The sequence below is a fragment of the Mauremys mutica genome, chromosome 6 (assembly GCF_020497125.1).
Source record: "Mauremys mutica isolate MM-2020 ecotype Southern chromosome 6, ASM2049712v1, whole genome shotgun sequence".
NCBI classification, from domain to species: Eukaryota; Metazoa; Chordata; order Testudines; family Geoemydidae; genus Mauremys; species Mauremys mutica.
Genome location: NC_059077.1, coordinates 123050610 through 123065561, shown reverse-complemented (window position 1 = coordinate 123065561; position 14952 = coordinate 123050610). Strand labels below are relative to the sequence as shown.

The following is a 14952-nucleotide window of genomic DNA, read 5'->3' as shown; positions in this document are numbered from 1 at the left end:
GGTCAGCTTCTTTAGAAAGGAATTTGCAAGTTAAGGGCCCAATCAAGAAACACTTAATGAACAATGGATCTTGGAAGACTCCAGTCCACATAAGAAGTCTTCCTGGAGACATTCAAGATAGCATGTGGGCAATGGCTGCTGCCTGTAAAAACTGAGTCATGCATGGACATGTGACTTGCCCATGTGACTCCAAAACTCCATCTTGGAGCTGGATTTTGCATAGAAGAGAGGAGGGGGTCTCCACCCACAAGAGAAAGTCTATTTAATCCCCTGGGAGACCCCTCCATTTTGTCTTCAGCTGGCTCAAGAGATATCCTTTAGGGGTGGAGAGGCTACCTGAAAGAAACTGGAACAAAGGACAGTAACCAGAGGGGTATGAGTGACTGCTGGGCCCAGACTAGAAGGAGGCTAAACTGTAAAAGAAGCTTACTGGAACATCTGAGGGTGAGATTTTGTCTGTAATCACTTTCTTACTGTATTAGGTTTAGACTTGCATGTTTTATTTTATTTTGCTTGGTAATTCACTTTGTTCTGTCTGTTATTACTTGGAACCACTTAAATCCTACTTTTTGTATTTAATAAAATCACTTTTTACTTATTAATTAACCCAGAGTATGTATTAATACCTGGGGGGAGGGGCAAACAGCTGTGCATGTCTCTCTATCAGTGTTATAGAGGGCGAACAATTTATGAGTTTACCCTGTATACGCTTTTTATAGAGGGTAAAACGGATTTATTTGAGGTTCGGACCCCATTGGGAGTTGGGCATCTGAGTGTTAGAGACAGGAACACTTCTTAAGCTGTTTTCAGTTAAGCCTGCAGCTGTTGGGGGACGTGGTTCAGACCTGGGTCTGGGTTTGTAGCAGGCCAGCGTGTCTGGCTCAAACCAGGCAGGGCACTGAAGTCCCAAGCTGGCAGGGAAAGCGGGCTCAGAGGTAATCTCAACACATCAGGTGGCAGTCCCCAAGGGGGTTTCTGTGACCCAACCCGTCACATATACTCATACAATTAATATCACCTCCAATTCTCTAACAATACAGGGCTGCATTTCAAAATTCTAGCATCGAGTGGCCCTAATTACCATTCACACACTTTTCTAACGTCTCTAATGGTTGACTCTGGGTCAATTAGCCTGCAAGCTGCTTAACCCTTTCTGGCTATGCATCACAGCAACAAAGCCCCACACAGACTGCAAAGCTTTTATGGTAAGCACTGCTCGGAGCCTGCACCCCCGAGCCTCTCCCCAACCCCCTACCCCAGCCCTAATCCTCCTCCCGCCCTCCAAACCTCTCAATCCCAGCCCAGAGCACCCTCCTGCACCCCCAAACCCCTCATTCCCAGTCCCACCCCAAAGCCCGCACCCCCAACCTGAGCTCTCACCCCCTCCTGCACTCCACCCCCAATTTTGTGAGTATTCATGGCCCGCCATACAATTTCTATTCCCAAATCTAGCCCTCGGGCCAAAAAGTTTGCCCACCCCTCCCTTACATGATATACTTTGTACAAAAGTTTTGTTGCAATTGTCTAACGGTGGCAATTATCAATGATAAACATGGTCATATTTCAATCCTACAGCATCACAATCCACAACAAAGGTTAATGGAAATAGGGCAGCAGGAATCTGTGGAATTCCTGCAGAACTGTTAAAAAGCCCTAGGCCAGCTGTTCTTTTGTGGCTCCAGGTGCCATTCAATGTTATCTGGGGACCAGCGTCAGTCCTGTCCAAAAGGCAAAAAGGCATTATTTTACTGCTGCGGAAAGATTGTTTTTAACTATTGTGGCATTAACTCTTCTATCTGTCGCTGGGAAAGTTTTTACTTTGGGCTTGTTGACCCAAGCTGCTGATATATTAAGGAGCAAGAGAAGACCACAACAAGCTGGCTTTACTCCTGGCTTCCATGACGGAACAGATTTCACAGCACGACAGCTTGTTGAGAAAACAAGAGAATTCAAGCACCCCATTCACATTGTATTTGTGAATATCAAGGCAGAGTTTGACTCTGACAGGGAATCACTCTGGCTGACCTTGAAACTCACAGGACTCTGACAAGTATTGTAGAATATTCCATCTCTTAAATGACAACTCCTCAGACTGTGTTCTTGTAAATGGGAAAAGAATCGCCTTCCTGCAAATTAGGTCAGATGCTCAACAAGGATGTGTTGCTGCCCAAGAACTCTTCAATGCCATCATAGACTATGAGCTTAACCACACACTAAGTAAATGTCATTCAGGCATACGCATTGTTAGGAAACTGGAGAGCCCCGAAACAGGACACACCCTAAGACACTCCTTTTTCCCCGCAGTGAGGACCTTTACCCTTTCTTGTTTTTAACGTTATCTTTTTAGTACCGGTATGTGTTTCAGGTTTTCCAGCAGTAGGGGAAGCCATGATTAGGGCATGCCTGTCTTAGGGCGCATGTGTTGCCTACAGTACATAAAGTGGGTTAAAAGCTTTTCTGTGGGATGTGGTGAAGTGGTGACAGACTCTAGACAGAGAAACAGATTCATCTGACTGCAGCCAGTATGCCTCACCAGGCCACCCAGCAGGAAGTGAGATTTTACATACTCACTATAATTGTAGCCTATGATCATGTATTTAGGTCTTACTGTCGTTTTCAACAAATTGTTAAAGCCACCTGGTCTCTCTCGAACTTGAATGAACTGCTCTGGGGAAGGGCAGTTCATAACAGCCTAAAATACAAAGAACCTCACTGACACTGATTTTGCCCACAGCACTAGTCGTTGAATCAATGGACAAGCTGATTGCAGTACTTAAACCCCTGGAAAGTTCACCTGCAAAAATCAGCCTGAAAATTAATTGTGGCAAAACCAAAATTATTCTAGTTGGCAACTTCAAACAGGCTGTGGGCTCCAGCATTTAGTGGATGACGACCCAGTAGAGATCGTCAGCAATTTCACCTGTCTGGGCTCTGTTCTGGATAACATGGGCAGCAAAAGAACTTGAAGCTTACACTGCAAAGGTGTTGTCAGTAATGGGGCGCTTCATCAAGAACGTCTTGCAAACCAAACATCTTGATCAGCAGAGACAAGATGGGGATGAAGCTATACAATGCTTCGGTGGCCTGAGTCCCGACCTAGGGAACTGAAACATGGCCCCTCACTGTTTAGATTGAAGAGACATTTGGACGCCACTCAAATGAAGCATCTCTGAGGATTGAAAACATAAAATGGTTCAAATTCAAGTCAAATGAAGAGAGCCATCTTCTAACTAATTAGGTCCTGCTCTCTCAAACGGTTGCTCAATGCTCTCTAAGGTAGTATGGTCATTTTCTCTGAATGCCTACCAATCTTCCCTGTGAGAATCATCTTTGACTTGAATCCAATGAAAGCAGGATGGAAAAGACACACAGGCATCCCCAGAAGGCCTAAAATATGATGGTTGGACAGCATCAGACACCTGTCCCTAGCAGGCATTCTACCTTGTAATACACCAGGTTTGGTTCAGGACAGAACATAATGGAGGCCTGTAACGCATTCTGCATAGACAGCACAAGAACTAACTACCTAGCTATGCAACTAGAAGGGATGTAAGCTTTTTCATTTTTTAAACAGACATTTGATTCTGGAGAATAATAAAGACCTTAATTCCACAATTACCATGGAATTTTGAGGACAAGAATTTCAACAACTCAGCTGGGAAAGAAACTTGAGAAGTTAGTTCCCTCCTCATGTAATATTTATTCTGTTTAATTTTAACTTTTGTTCTTTGAAACAAAGCTTCTATACAGCATACATTCCAATCATGCAACCAAAGTATTGGAGAGACATTTTAAAGTCATATTATTTTAAAAAATAATAATAATCTTGGTTTCAAAAGCCAGTTATGGTTGCTTAGTGACTATAGAGTAGTTTCTTACCAGATTATTTACATAATCTAAGCACTAAAAGCAAAAAAATAGAAGAGTTAAGTACATAAAGCTTACACGACTCACAAACACATTTTTATCTAATACAAAGAAATGCTTGAACTCTGACTTAAAGATTTCAACATCTTGATTTCAGCATCTTTTAACAGATATTGTCTGGACAATATATTTAAACAACTGATTACATTTTTCAGTACTCACAATTGCTGTTTGAGACTAATGTACCGGGAGTTTAATAGCAGTGATTATGACAGTGGGCCAGGGAACCCCTCGATACCAACTGGCAGATGGCACATCATACTATAACTCACATCAGGCCTGACATACATTGCCCCAACACACGGTTGTCGTAATCTGTATTTAAAAGGTGTCACGTGAAGGATCATATGCAACCTGGTAACATACTGGTTCCAAAAATCACTATGTGGTGTAGGTACAAAGAGTATAGAAAGAGTTTGAGACTTGCGCTGGAAATAGGTTCCTAATATATGTTTGGCAGGAAGCACATAAGCCCAGCCTGCCCTAGACCAAGGAATGTGCATTTATCTAATCAGTGTAATCACAGGCAGAGGACAATGCATTCACATTTATATATAAAGGTAAACAAAGCCATCAAGCTAAACAAGCAAGGGAGAAGACCACTTAATCACACCATGGGACGGAATCTGCACCCCAGGAAATCTTCATGGCTCTTTAAACAGAGACAATTAACTAATATAAGTGGGAACAGAGATGTTTTAGTTATCCATCATTGAAGGGACTCAGGGTTCAGTGCCCTGTGAGCCTATGAAAGCTGGATCCTCTTGGCCTGGAAGGAAAGAATAGCAAGAAACTGACCCAGACTTTAAAGTGAGAAGGGTCCATCGTGATCATCTAGTCTGACATCTTGCACATCACAGGCCCCAGAACCTCACCCACCCACTCCTGTAATTGACCCTTAAGCTCCTGCTGAGTTACTGAAGTCTTAAAATCTTGGTTTAAAGACTTCAAGTTACAGAGAATCCACTATTTATTCTAGTTCAAATCAGCAAGTGACCCATGTCCCAAGTTGCAGAGGAAGGCAAAAAAACCCAGAGTTTCTGCCAATCTGACCTGGGGGAGACTCTGACGACACTGAGCATCTGGGCCAGACACCTGGGAAAGAATTTTCAGATGCAAGTCTGAGCCCCCCCCGATCCAGTGTCCTATCTCCAAGGATTGGAGATATTTTCTAACAGTCATCACGGATGGGCCGTAGGCACTTGATCATACCCATCTCCTCCATAAACTTATCAAGCTCAGTCTTGAAACAAGTTAGATTTTTTTGCCACTACCCCTTGGAAGACTGTTCCAGAACTTCACTCCTCTGCTGGCTAGAAACCTTCATCTAATTTAAAGCCTAAACTTGTTGATGGCCAGTTAATAGCTATTTGTACCAGTGCCAACATTGGCCCTTAACTTAAATAATTGCTCTCCTTCCCTGGTATTTATCCCTCTTTATTTAATTGACACCAACCATATCTCCCCCTCAGCCTTCATTTTGTTAGGCTAAACAAGCCAAGCTCCTTAAGTCTCCTGCAATAATGTAGGTTCTCCATTCCTCTGATCATCCTAGTAGCCCCTCTCTGCACCTGTTCCAGTTTGAATTCATCTTTCTTAAACATGGGAGACCAGAACTGCACCCATAATTCCACATGAGGTCTCTCCAGCGCCTTGTATATTGGTAATAACACTTCCTTATGTCTACTGGAAATACCTCACCTGATGCATTCGAGGATTACATGAGCCTTTTTCACAGCCGCATCACATTGGCAGCTCAGAGTTATCCTGCGATCGACCAATATACCCAGGTTTTTCTCCTCTGTTGCTTCCAACTGATATCTCCCCAGCTTATAGCAAAAATTCTTTTTGGTCCCTAAATGCATGACTTTGCACTATTACATTTCATCCCATTTCTCAAGATCATACAAGAGGACTTTCTGACCTCCAGGAGGGAGCATTCCATGCTGAACCATCCCTTCAAATCCTTGTAAGCTTTTTGCTTTTTCTTAGTAACTTGTCTGACATGCTTGTTCATCCACTTTGATCTGCAACTCTTCCCTACAATTTTTTCCCCCTAGCTTGGGATGTAGGCTCCAGATAGTTTCTGCAGCTTTGACTTAAAGTAACTCAAAGCCTGCTCCACATTCAGATCTTCAAGTTCTTCAGTTCAGTCCACTTCCCCAAGTAATTCCCTTAATTTTTTTAAATTGCCCTTTTGAAATCAAGGACCCCAGTTACTGAACTATTTTGTTTATCCTTCCATTTAGCTGAAACTAAACTAATTCATGATCACTCCAATCAAGGTTGTCCTCTACAACCAGTTCTTCTGTGAGGTCCTTGTTACTTACCAAAACAAAATTACCTCTTCTTGATTTGGTGACTATTTGGTGAAGAATCTGACAGCTATCACATCCAGGAATATCTGTGCCCTCCCATTATAAGTAGCACTTGTCCTCCAATCTATAGCTGAGAAATTAACATCTTCCATAATCACACAATTCCCAGAAGTATTTATTTCATTAAAAATATTTAAAAGGTCTCTATCCATATCAAATCCCGGGAGTCTGAAGCAGACCAAGTAATATAGGTCAGAAATCGGTTTTAACAAAAGATAATAACTTGCTGAAGTTATGTTTTAGTCACCAGAAAACGTGTTTTATTTTGTTTTACTTGTAACCACACTTGTTTCTTTTATTCTTACTTATCACTTAAATCGCTGTTCTTTGTTAATAAACTTATTCTGGTTTTATTATTAAAAAAATCTCTGTCATATATTAAAGTGAATTTTGAATCTTCAACTAAACTAGAGGGGGAGGGATAGCTCAGTGGTTTGAGCATTGGCCTGCTAAACCCAGGGTTGTGAGTTCAATCCTTGAGGAGGCTACTTAGGGATCTGGGGCAAAAAAATTGGTCCTACTAGTGAAGGCAGGGGGCTGGACTCAATGACCTTTTGAGGTCCCTTCCAGTTCTAGGAGATTGGTATATCTCCAATTATTACTTTTATTACTAGTAAGCTGCTGTGTGCCCTCTCTCTTTGGAGGCAGTGAACTTAACTTCTAACAGTGGCCGGTGAGAGGGACTGGACGCTGCAGAGAGATGTTTCTGGGGAACTTGTGAATTGGAGTTTGTTGATTGTTACCTGCAAGGAAAGATTTGGACTGACAAGGTAGATGAAGTGGCATGTCAAAGCAGCAGCAAAAGGTCTCTCCTGCTGAGGCTGACTGGGGGTAATGCAGTGGCTTATGGTTCTGAGTACACCAAGCAGGACATCACAGAGACATTGTAGAACTAATATTTAGTTGTAATAGACTTCATGCCTACAATAGGGCTGTGGTTTCAAAGGCTCACTGTAACTTACATTTAAACCGAAACCACAACTGTGGTTTTGGGGGGAGGGACAGCTCAGTGGTTTCAGCATTGGCTTGCTAAACCCAGGGTTGTAAATTCAATCCTTGAGTGGGCCATTTAAGGATCTGGGGCAAAAATCTGTCTGGGAATTGGTCCTGCTTTGAGCAGGGGGTTGGACTAGATGACCTCCTGAAGTCCCTGACATTCTGTGATTCTAACTCCCTAGCACACAATCTTCTGTCTCCAAGATTATCAGGGTCTTCACTCAGACTACCTGACGAGTCACACTGGATCTGATCATCAGAGTGAACATTGGGGACCCAGCACTCTACTCTCCTGGTCCAACAAACCCTCTCAGCCAGGTAAAGATCAGAGGTTTCTCTATCCCCACCATATGATGGAATCAACTATCTTAGCTATTTTTAGATCATAGGAAAGTATATCACCCCACTATAAGACAAGCTGGCAACAAGCTGGTAGAGCAATACAATCACCATGCCTCAAAATCTGTCAGTGTCTTAACCCCAAATCAGTTCCAATGATCACCATGGTGTGGCTCACCACCAGATTAAATCAACTGAAGTATACAAGTAAACAAGTACAATCCAATCAGAATGCACCCATAATGAACACAGACTTTTTGCAAGACTATGCTGCCACAGTAAAGAACATTATTTCTAGTCCATCAAAACCATAAAATCATGGATGGCAAAACAATTTTGTCTAGTGAACTAACCCACCGCTGGACCCAAGCGCTGACAACTGTGGAGAGCTCTCAAACCTATTCTACAGAAAAGATCAACTACATTTGAAAGAAACTCACGAAGGCTGACCTTCCTAAACTAGACCATTTAGTATTAATCTCTCTGCTACTTCTCACGGAGTTTAGGCCTGTCACATACAATTAAACCCCAGAATCTGAAAAATATTCAAGTCATCACTCCTGCTGAACAGAGCTAGTGTCTCCCATCACACCCTCTCTGGTGAAAGCCAGCAAGGAAAAACTGTGTCCTGTGCTGGGAAAAATAACAAATACCTCTTTCAGAGGAGCAAACCTCTCCAACTATTGCTCACATTCAGCCTCCCTTTCCTAGCTAGAAACACTGAAGCTCCAGAAAAAACAAGACATCTTCAGGCATCCTGGATGCTGAAGAATCTGGCTTTAGACTAGGACACAGCGCAGATGATCCTAGCACTACCAATGATTGTCTCCTCTTTGCAATGTGTACTGGTCATTTATCAATGCTCATACTAACTCCCTCCACAGCCTCAGACAGTCAATAGAAAGGTGCTGCTCACTCATTTATTGAGTATGCTGGAAGTCAACTATTTAGTGTGTTAAAATGGCTTCAGTTATTCTTTCCAACAGGACCCAGACAGCGGTGATAGGCTACTGTTCCCATCTCCAGAAGTAGATACCTGGGGAGTACGCGAGAGATCTAACCGGCTTCTCCCCAGCTTTAATATCTATGAGTAATGATTTCAAGAAAAGATAAGGTACCACAGACCCTGCTGCAAACAGCATGCCAAAAACAAACAAACTATATCTCAGTTTCCAAAGACAACCCATGCCATCACAAGAATGTAACCATACCTAGATCAGCATCTGAATGAACAGATGTCAAGGCGGCTACACTCTTCATAGTAATCGATCAACCTGCACCCTTGGGCCTAAAATTCTGGTTGTACAGCTCCAAAGCTATAGGCCCTTCCTAGAGCTACAGAAAAAGCTCTACTAATGATCAGTTAGAGAGAAACCCCTTTCTTAGTACCTTAGAAAGAGTATGAGAGTAATATACTCAAGCAGTGCCCTATCCTTCACCCACTGAAATCAATGACAGAAGATCTCGCATTAAAATCAGCGGGAGCAGGACTGACCCCAACACTCAACAATAAATTTCAACTTTACTTTACGAGCTATTTTCTTTAAATGCAACTGTTGCACATTTTCAAAGATATTTAATAACATATGAAGAGTTTGAAGTGGTAATGAAAAGCAAGTTTTATACTAAGGAAACAAGAGGCAATGAAAACCACTAGACCAAGATTGTGGCAACCTGCATTCTATTCCTTGTTTGGCCATTAGCCTGTGAGCTGACCTACAATAAGTAATTTCACCTCTGTGCCTCAGTTTCCCTCTGTAAAATGAGGGGAGTGGCACCTTACTGCATAAAAAATGGAGATCTATGGCTGACATGCACTGAGAGTTAAGTATTAGAGAAACATCCACAATTTAATTGTAGTGACCTGACACTCAGTTGGATCAATTTTCTTCAAAAACTCTGCAAAAACATTCCAGAATAAATCTGGATTAAATCAAATCAGTTTTCCACCCAAAGTTACAAGGAGGGACTAGAATAGGCTTTTAAAATGGAAGCTATTGGCAAAAAACTAGAGAGGCTACTGCCTCTCCATAACGACAGTAAAAATTGCCTAAGTAAAGCTACTTGTAATACCACCTTAGCAGCTCTTACATTGTCAATTGTGGAGCTAATATGTAAATATTCACTAGTTTAAGAAGTGGTAACCATTGTCATTTCCCCTCCCATCAAGTCTCTTCAGCTTCGTAACTGCCCTCTGCCTTTCTTTGTGGCTTCCCCTCTCCAACTTGCAAGGAAACTTGTGGGAGCTAAATTAGAACCTACTGGTGGCCATTTTTCTCTGTCACCATTAGGCCAAAAAATAGTTCAGATAGCGATACTGCAGCAAGAGTGCTCTTAAGCTTATTAAAGGAGTGAGATTGAGAATGTAGAGATATTGCAAAAATAGAAAATAGAAAGGAGAATCCTCCGGAGCACCAACCCTCCTCTTCAGCCAATAAAGGCTGCAATTACAGTCGTTCAAGTATTGCTGTAAGTAATGGGAAGATAACTTCCTTTCCATTCTCAATTCGTGTAACACCAGGGCAAGGAGAACAAGGTGTCATGCTAACTTGCACCCCTGGCTGGGTAGGACACAATGATACTTGGGAGCAACGACTAAGAAATTACAACACATTAAGATAACCAAAATGGGACTGCTTACCTTAATTCGAGGCATGGTGACAGTGGGTGGCTTCGCTTCAGCAATGAAACTGTGGCATGTTCCTTTTTCAACAAGTTGTGTAGTGTAGGGCATGAACTGTTTACCCTTTGATCCAAACACAAAATCATCTCTCAAAGCATCTATCAACACGATGACCGCTTTTTTGAAAAGAGGTGATGGAATCTTGGTCCAATTAGAAGTCACTCCTAAAATAAATGTATACATAAAATGTGCAGAGCATCAATGCAAGTTAAGGGTCCACAACAAAAATGATCAGCACTTCACATAAGACTCCTGCGATAGTTGTAATTGCCAGTGACAGCAATTTAGAAGTTAGAAAGTCAGCCCACCTTTTCAAGATTTGAAATTCCAGTCTAGTACCAGTATTTGACTGTGCATATTCTGGTTTTCACTGTAAACAAGACAGGACTGTACTGTTTTTAGTTCACCTGCAGCTGGAATTTATGGCTATCCATATCCACCTTAAGAACAGGAGTACTTGTGGCACCTTAGAGATTAACAAATTTATTTGAGCATAAGCATAAGCACAAGTGCCACAAGTACTCCTGTACTTTTTGCAGATACAGACTAACACGGCTGCTACTCTGAAACCTGTCATATCCACCTTGGCTTCATGAAATCAAAAGGTTCAGTCCACACGGTCTTTATCATAGAATATTAGGGTTGGACAGGACCTCAGGAGGTCATCTAGTCCAACCCCCTGCTCAAAGCAGAACCAATCCCCAGACAGATTTTTGCCCCAGATCCCTAAATAGTCCCCTCAAGGACTGAACTCACAACCCTGGGTTTAGCAGGCCAATGCTCAAACCATTGAGCTATCCCTCCCCCATAATACACTGACCTGCAGTGGTGCCCATCACTGAGGGGAAGTGCTAGATGTAGTAAGTAGAAATTGGGTAAAACGGCTTGTGAGCCTTCTAATGATTGCCACTGCATTTTATGTTTTAGAAGCCAGCTTGTAGTTTTTAATATAGTTGTATGTTGTGTATATTTAGAAAATATGGTTATCTGGAATCCTATTGTGCCTGTGATTTTATATATTGTTATGTAAAGAACAAAATAGATACGGATTCAACTGAAACAAGTACTATTCATACGGTGTTACGCTTCACAGACAGGGGCAATGTAACAAAAGCAGTCAAGATTCACAGAAAGAAAAAGCTGTGGCAACAGCCCCACTTCCACCTCCTTGTGGGGAGCTAGTGGTCCAGTCCCATTCCAGAGAGGCACAGGGAGGAGGCGGGCCAGTCCTATCCCCTGGGGAAGAGGGGGGTTGGTGGGCTAAGGTGTGTGTGTGGGGCAGGGGGTGTCTCACTGATGGCTGGCCCAGAGCAGACATTAGCCCAGCTTGCTCCATGCTCAGCCCTGGCCCAGGCTACCACTGCTGCGGCTTGTCCAGCTGACAGGGAGACAAAGAACCAGTCAAATTAAACTTTATTTTCTTTCTTCTGCCAATGCCTCACTTCCTGCTGGGTTTATTCTCTCTCATGAATCATAAAACCAAATAAACCAAAAAGACCCCCAACTCTTGGGCTCCTGGATCTTGTTTTCCAGCTTCCAGCCCAAAGCAAACTTTTAAAGCCAAATTCTAACCACCTGTAAAAGGGATTAATAATGGACTTGCTCTCAAGCTGTTAATTAGTATGAATGGAGCTGTTATAATAAAAGGCACGGGGACTATGGCAAACATAGGTGGCCTGTGATGGAAGGGAATTAATGTCTCAAATGAACATAGGTGAGTGTGATTCATGTACAAAAATCGTGCAAGGAGCGAGGGCAGACTCTGCACGTGCTAATGAAGCACCTAAGGATTTTCAATAATTAGATCTGACAAGCTTTGTTAAGAAGGAAAAGTGAGCAAGGGCCCAGCAAGGCAGGGGATGGGGACATGGTTACCTAGGCCGAGCAGAGGATTGGAAGCAGGAGAGGGGCTGGATACCTGGGCCAAGCAGAGGTAGGGGAAGTGGAAGAGGAGCTGACTCCCTAGGCAAGGCCAGGAGGAAAAAGAAGGGTTGAGGGGAACCCCTCACCTGGACCGGACCAGACCAGGGAAAGGAGGAAGGGGGACAGGCTGCTTACCTAGCCAGGGCAGTGGAAGGAGTGAACAGGGAGGACGGTAACAGACGAGATGATTATACCTAGGTGGGGTGATTACCTGGGCCAGGCAGCAGACGGAGGGAGCGAGGGTTGCCCAGGCCCAGCAGAAGATGGGAGGGGGCGGGAGGTCCTGGTTACCTAGGCCAGCCAGGGGAAGGGGTGGGCCGGATACCCGGGCCAGGTGGGGGATGGGCAGGCCAATTACCTGATCCAGGCAGGGGAAAGAGAGGATGGTGGGGGCTGGTTACCTGGGACGGGCCAGGGATGGGGGCTGGTTACCTGGGCCGGGCAGATTGCTCAGGCGGGGAAGGAGAGGACACCGGGGGCAGGTTACCCGGGCTAGGTGGGGGAAGGAGGCGGTTACCCGGGCCAGGCAAGAAGAGGCTGGCAGGGGCTGGTTACCTGGGCCTGGTGGGGAAATAGAGGATAGTGAGGGCTGGTTACCTGGGTCAGGGAAGGCGAGGGCAGCGGGGGATGGGGGGCTGGTTACCCGGGCCAGGGAAGGCGGGGGATGGGGGCTGGTTACCCGGGCCGGGGAAGGCGGGGGATGGGGGGGCTGGTTACCTGGGCCGAGGAAGGCGAAGGGGGCAGGGAATGGGGGGCTGGTTACCCGCCGGGGAAAGGCGGGGGATAGGGGGCTGGTTACCCGGGCTGGGGCAGGTTACCCGGGGAAAGGCGGGGGATAGGGGGCTGGTTACCTGGGCCGAGGAAGGCGAAGGGGGCAGGGAATGGAGGGCTGGTTACCCGGGCCAAGCCAAGCCGGGAAAGGCGGGGGCTGGTTACCCGGGCCGGGGCAGGTTACCCGGGGAAAGGCAGGGGATGGGGGGCTGGTTACCCGGGCCGAGCAAGGCGGGGGCTGGTTACCCGGGCCGAGGAAGGCGAAGGGGGTGGGGGCTGGGGTCGGGTTACCCGGGCCGGGCGGGGGATGGGGGCAGGTTACCCGGGGGAAGGCAGGAGATGGGGGGCTGGTTAGCCGGGCCGGGTCGGAGCGGGTTACCTGGGCCGAGGAAGGCGAAGGGGGCAGGGAATGGGGGGCTGGTTACCCGGGCTGGGGCAGGTTACCCGGGGAAAGGCGGAGGATAGGGGGCTGGTTACCTGGGCCGAGGAAGGCGAAGGGGGCAGGGAATGGGGGGCTGGTTACCCGGGCCGGGGCAGGTTACCCGGGGAAAGGCAGGGGCTGGGGGCAGGTTACCCGGGGGAAGGCGGGGGATGGGGGGCTGGTTACCCGGGCCGGGGAAGGCGGCGCTGGTTACCTGGGCCGAGGAAGGCGAAGGGGGTGAGGGCTGGGGGCGGGTTACCCGGGCCGGGCGGGGGATGGGGGGCGGGTTACCCGGGGGAAGGCGGGGGATGGGGGGCTGGTTACCCGGGCCGAGGAAGGCGAAGGGGGTGGGGGCGGGTTACCCGGGCCGGGCGGGGGATGGGGGCAGGTTACCCGGGGGATGGGGGGCTGGTTACCCGGGCCGGGGCGGGTTACCTGGGCCGGGCGGGGGCGGCTCAGCGGGCGGGACCCCGCGGGCCTCTCTCCGGGGCAGGGATCTCACGGGCACCGGGAAGAAGCCCCGGAGGAACAGCCCCACCCCGAGCGCCTGCACCAGGAGGCAGCCGGCGGCGAAGACCCCCGAGCGCAGCCGCATCCTCGGCGCTAGGGCGGCCCCGGGCAGCAGCGCTCCCAGCCCGTCCGGCTCAGGTGCAGGGGGCGGGGCGGGGCGGCCCAGCCAGCGCGGCGATTGGCTCGTGCCTAACCAACCGGCAGCCTCCGCCTGCCAAACCAACCGAAGCTCCGCGCCACACCGGCCCGAGCCCGGAAGGGCCACTCAGAAAACTACAGCTCCCAGCAGCCCCTTCCACAGCCCCCTGCTCTATGGAGCGGCGCAGGGATCAATCCGCGTTGCCTACTCCCACTCTTGCCCAGCCGCCTTGTAGGGACTGGGGGGAGTCACTGGTGCTGCCTCCTGGTCCTTGCGGCCCCACAGCAGCAGCTCACATTTGCCTCACGCCGGGGCAGTGAGCGGCTGCATGGCCAAAGGCACTGGCCATGGGTGTGACTAGGCTAAGGCGGGCACAGCCTGGGGCTAGGGCCAGGCAGCTGCACGCACGTGCCTTCCGGGGCCTGGCACCTCAGTAGGTCCTGCCACTTGCCCAGCATGTGTTAGTGAACAGTGGCAAGCGAGGGGGAGGGTTGTGCTGGGCATGCAGCAGCAAGGGGCAGGGGAGGGTGGACAAAAGGAGGAAGGGCCGAGAAATCTGGGCAAAGCTGAGTCTGGTCAAGTGAACTCAGCTGCTCTCCAGACTGAAAGGCACCAAGCAGCACCCAGTTCCCTGGACGCTACCTGGCCTGCGGGAACGGGGTTGGGAAAGACGAGGCTAGGAGAAATACCCAGCAGTCAGCCCACCACACTTTTGCTCAATGCGAATTGAACTAGTTTTGTGTATTGTTCATGTGCACACAATGCTGCCATGCATTGCTCTGGCAGTCCTTCAGCTGCTCCCTGTTAATGACTTGGCTGTGAATCTGCATGAGTTCTGCTGCTCTGGCCGCAAGTTGACCAGATA

The 14952-nt window shown here is 47.2% G+C and overlaps 1 protein-coding gene across 1 annotated transcript in view; it reads right to left on the bottom strand.

The window, feature by feature from the left end:
* PIGG (phosphatidylinositol glycan anchor biosynthesis class G) overlaps nucleotides 1-14070 on the bottom strand; it is a 134176-nt gene extending 120106 nt beyond the window's left edge. The window contains exons 1-2 of the mRNA XM_045022088.1: nucleotides 13874-14070; nucleotides 10282-10487 (exon numbers count right to left, since the gene is read on the bottom strand). Of these exons, the coding sequence (XP_044878023.1) occupies nucleotides 10282-10487; nucleotides 13874-14033 (366 nt within the window). The 5' untranslated portion in view covers nucleotides 14034-14070. The remainder of the gene's footprint in view (nucleotides 1-10281; nucleotides 10488-13873) is intronic.
* Nucleotides 14071-14952: the final 882 nt, after the last annotated feature.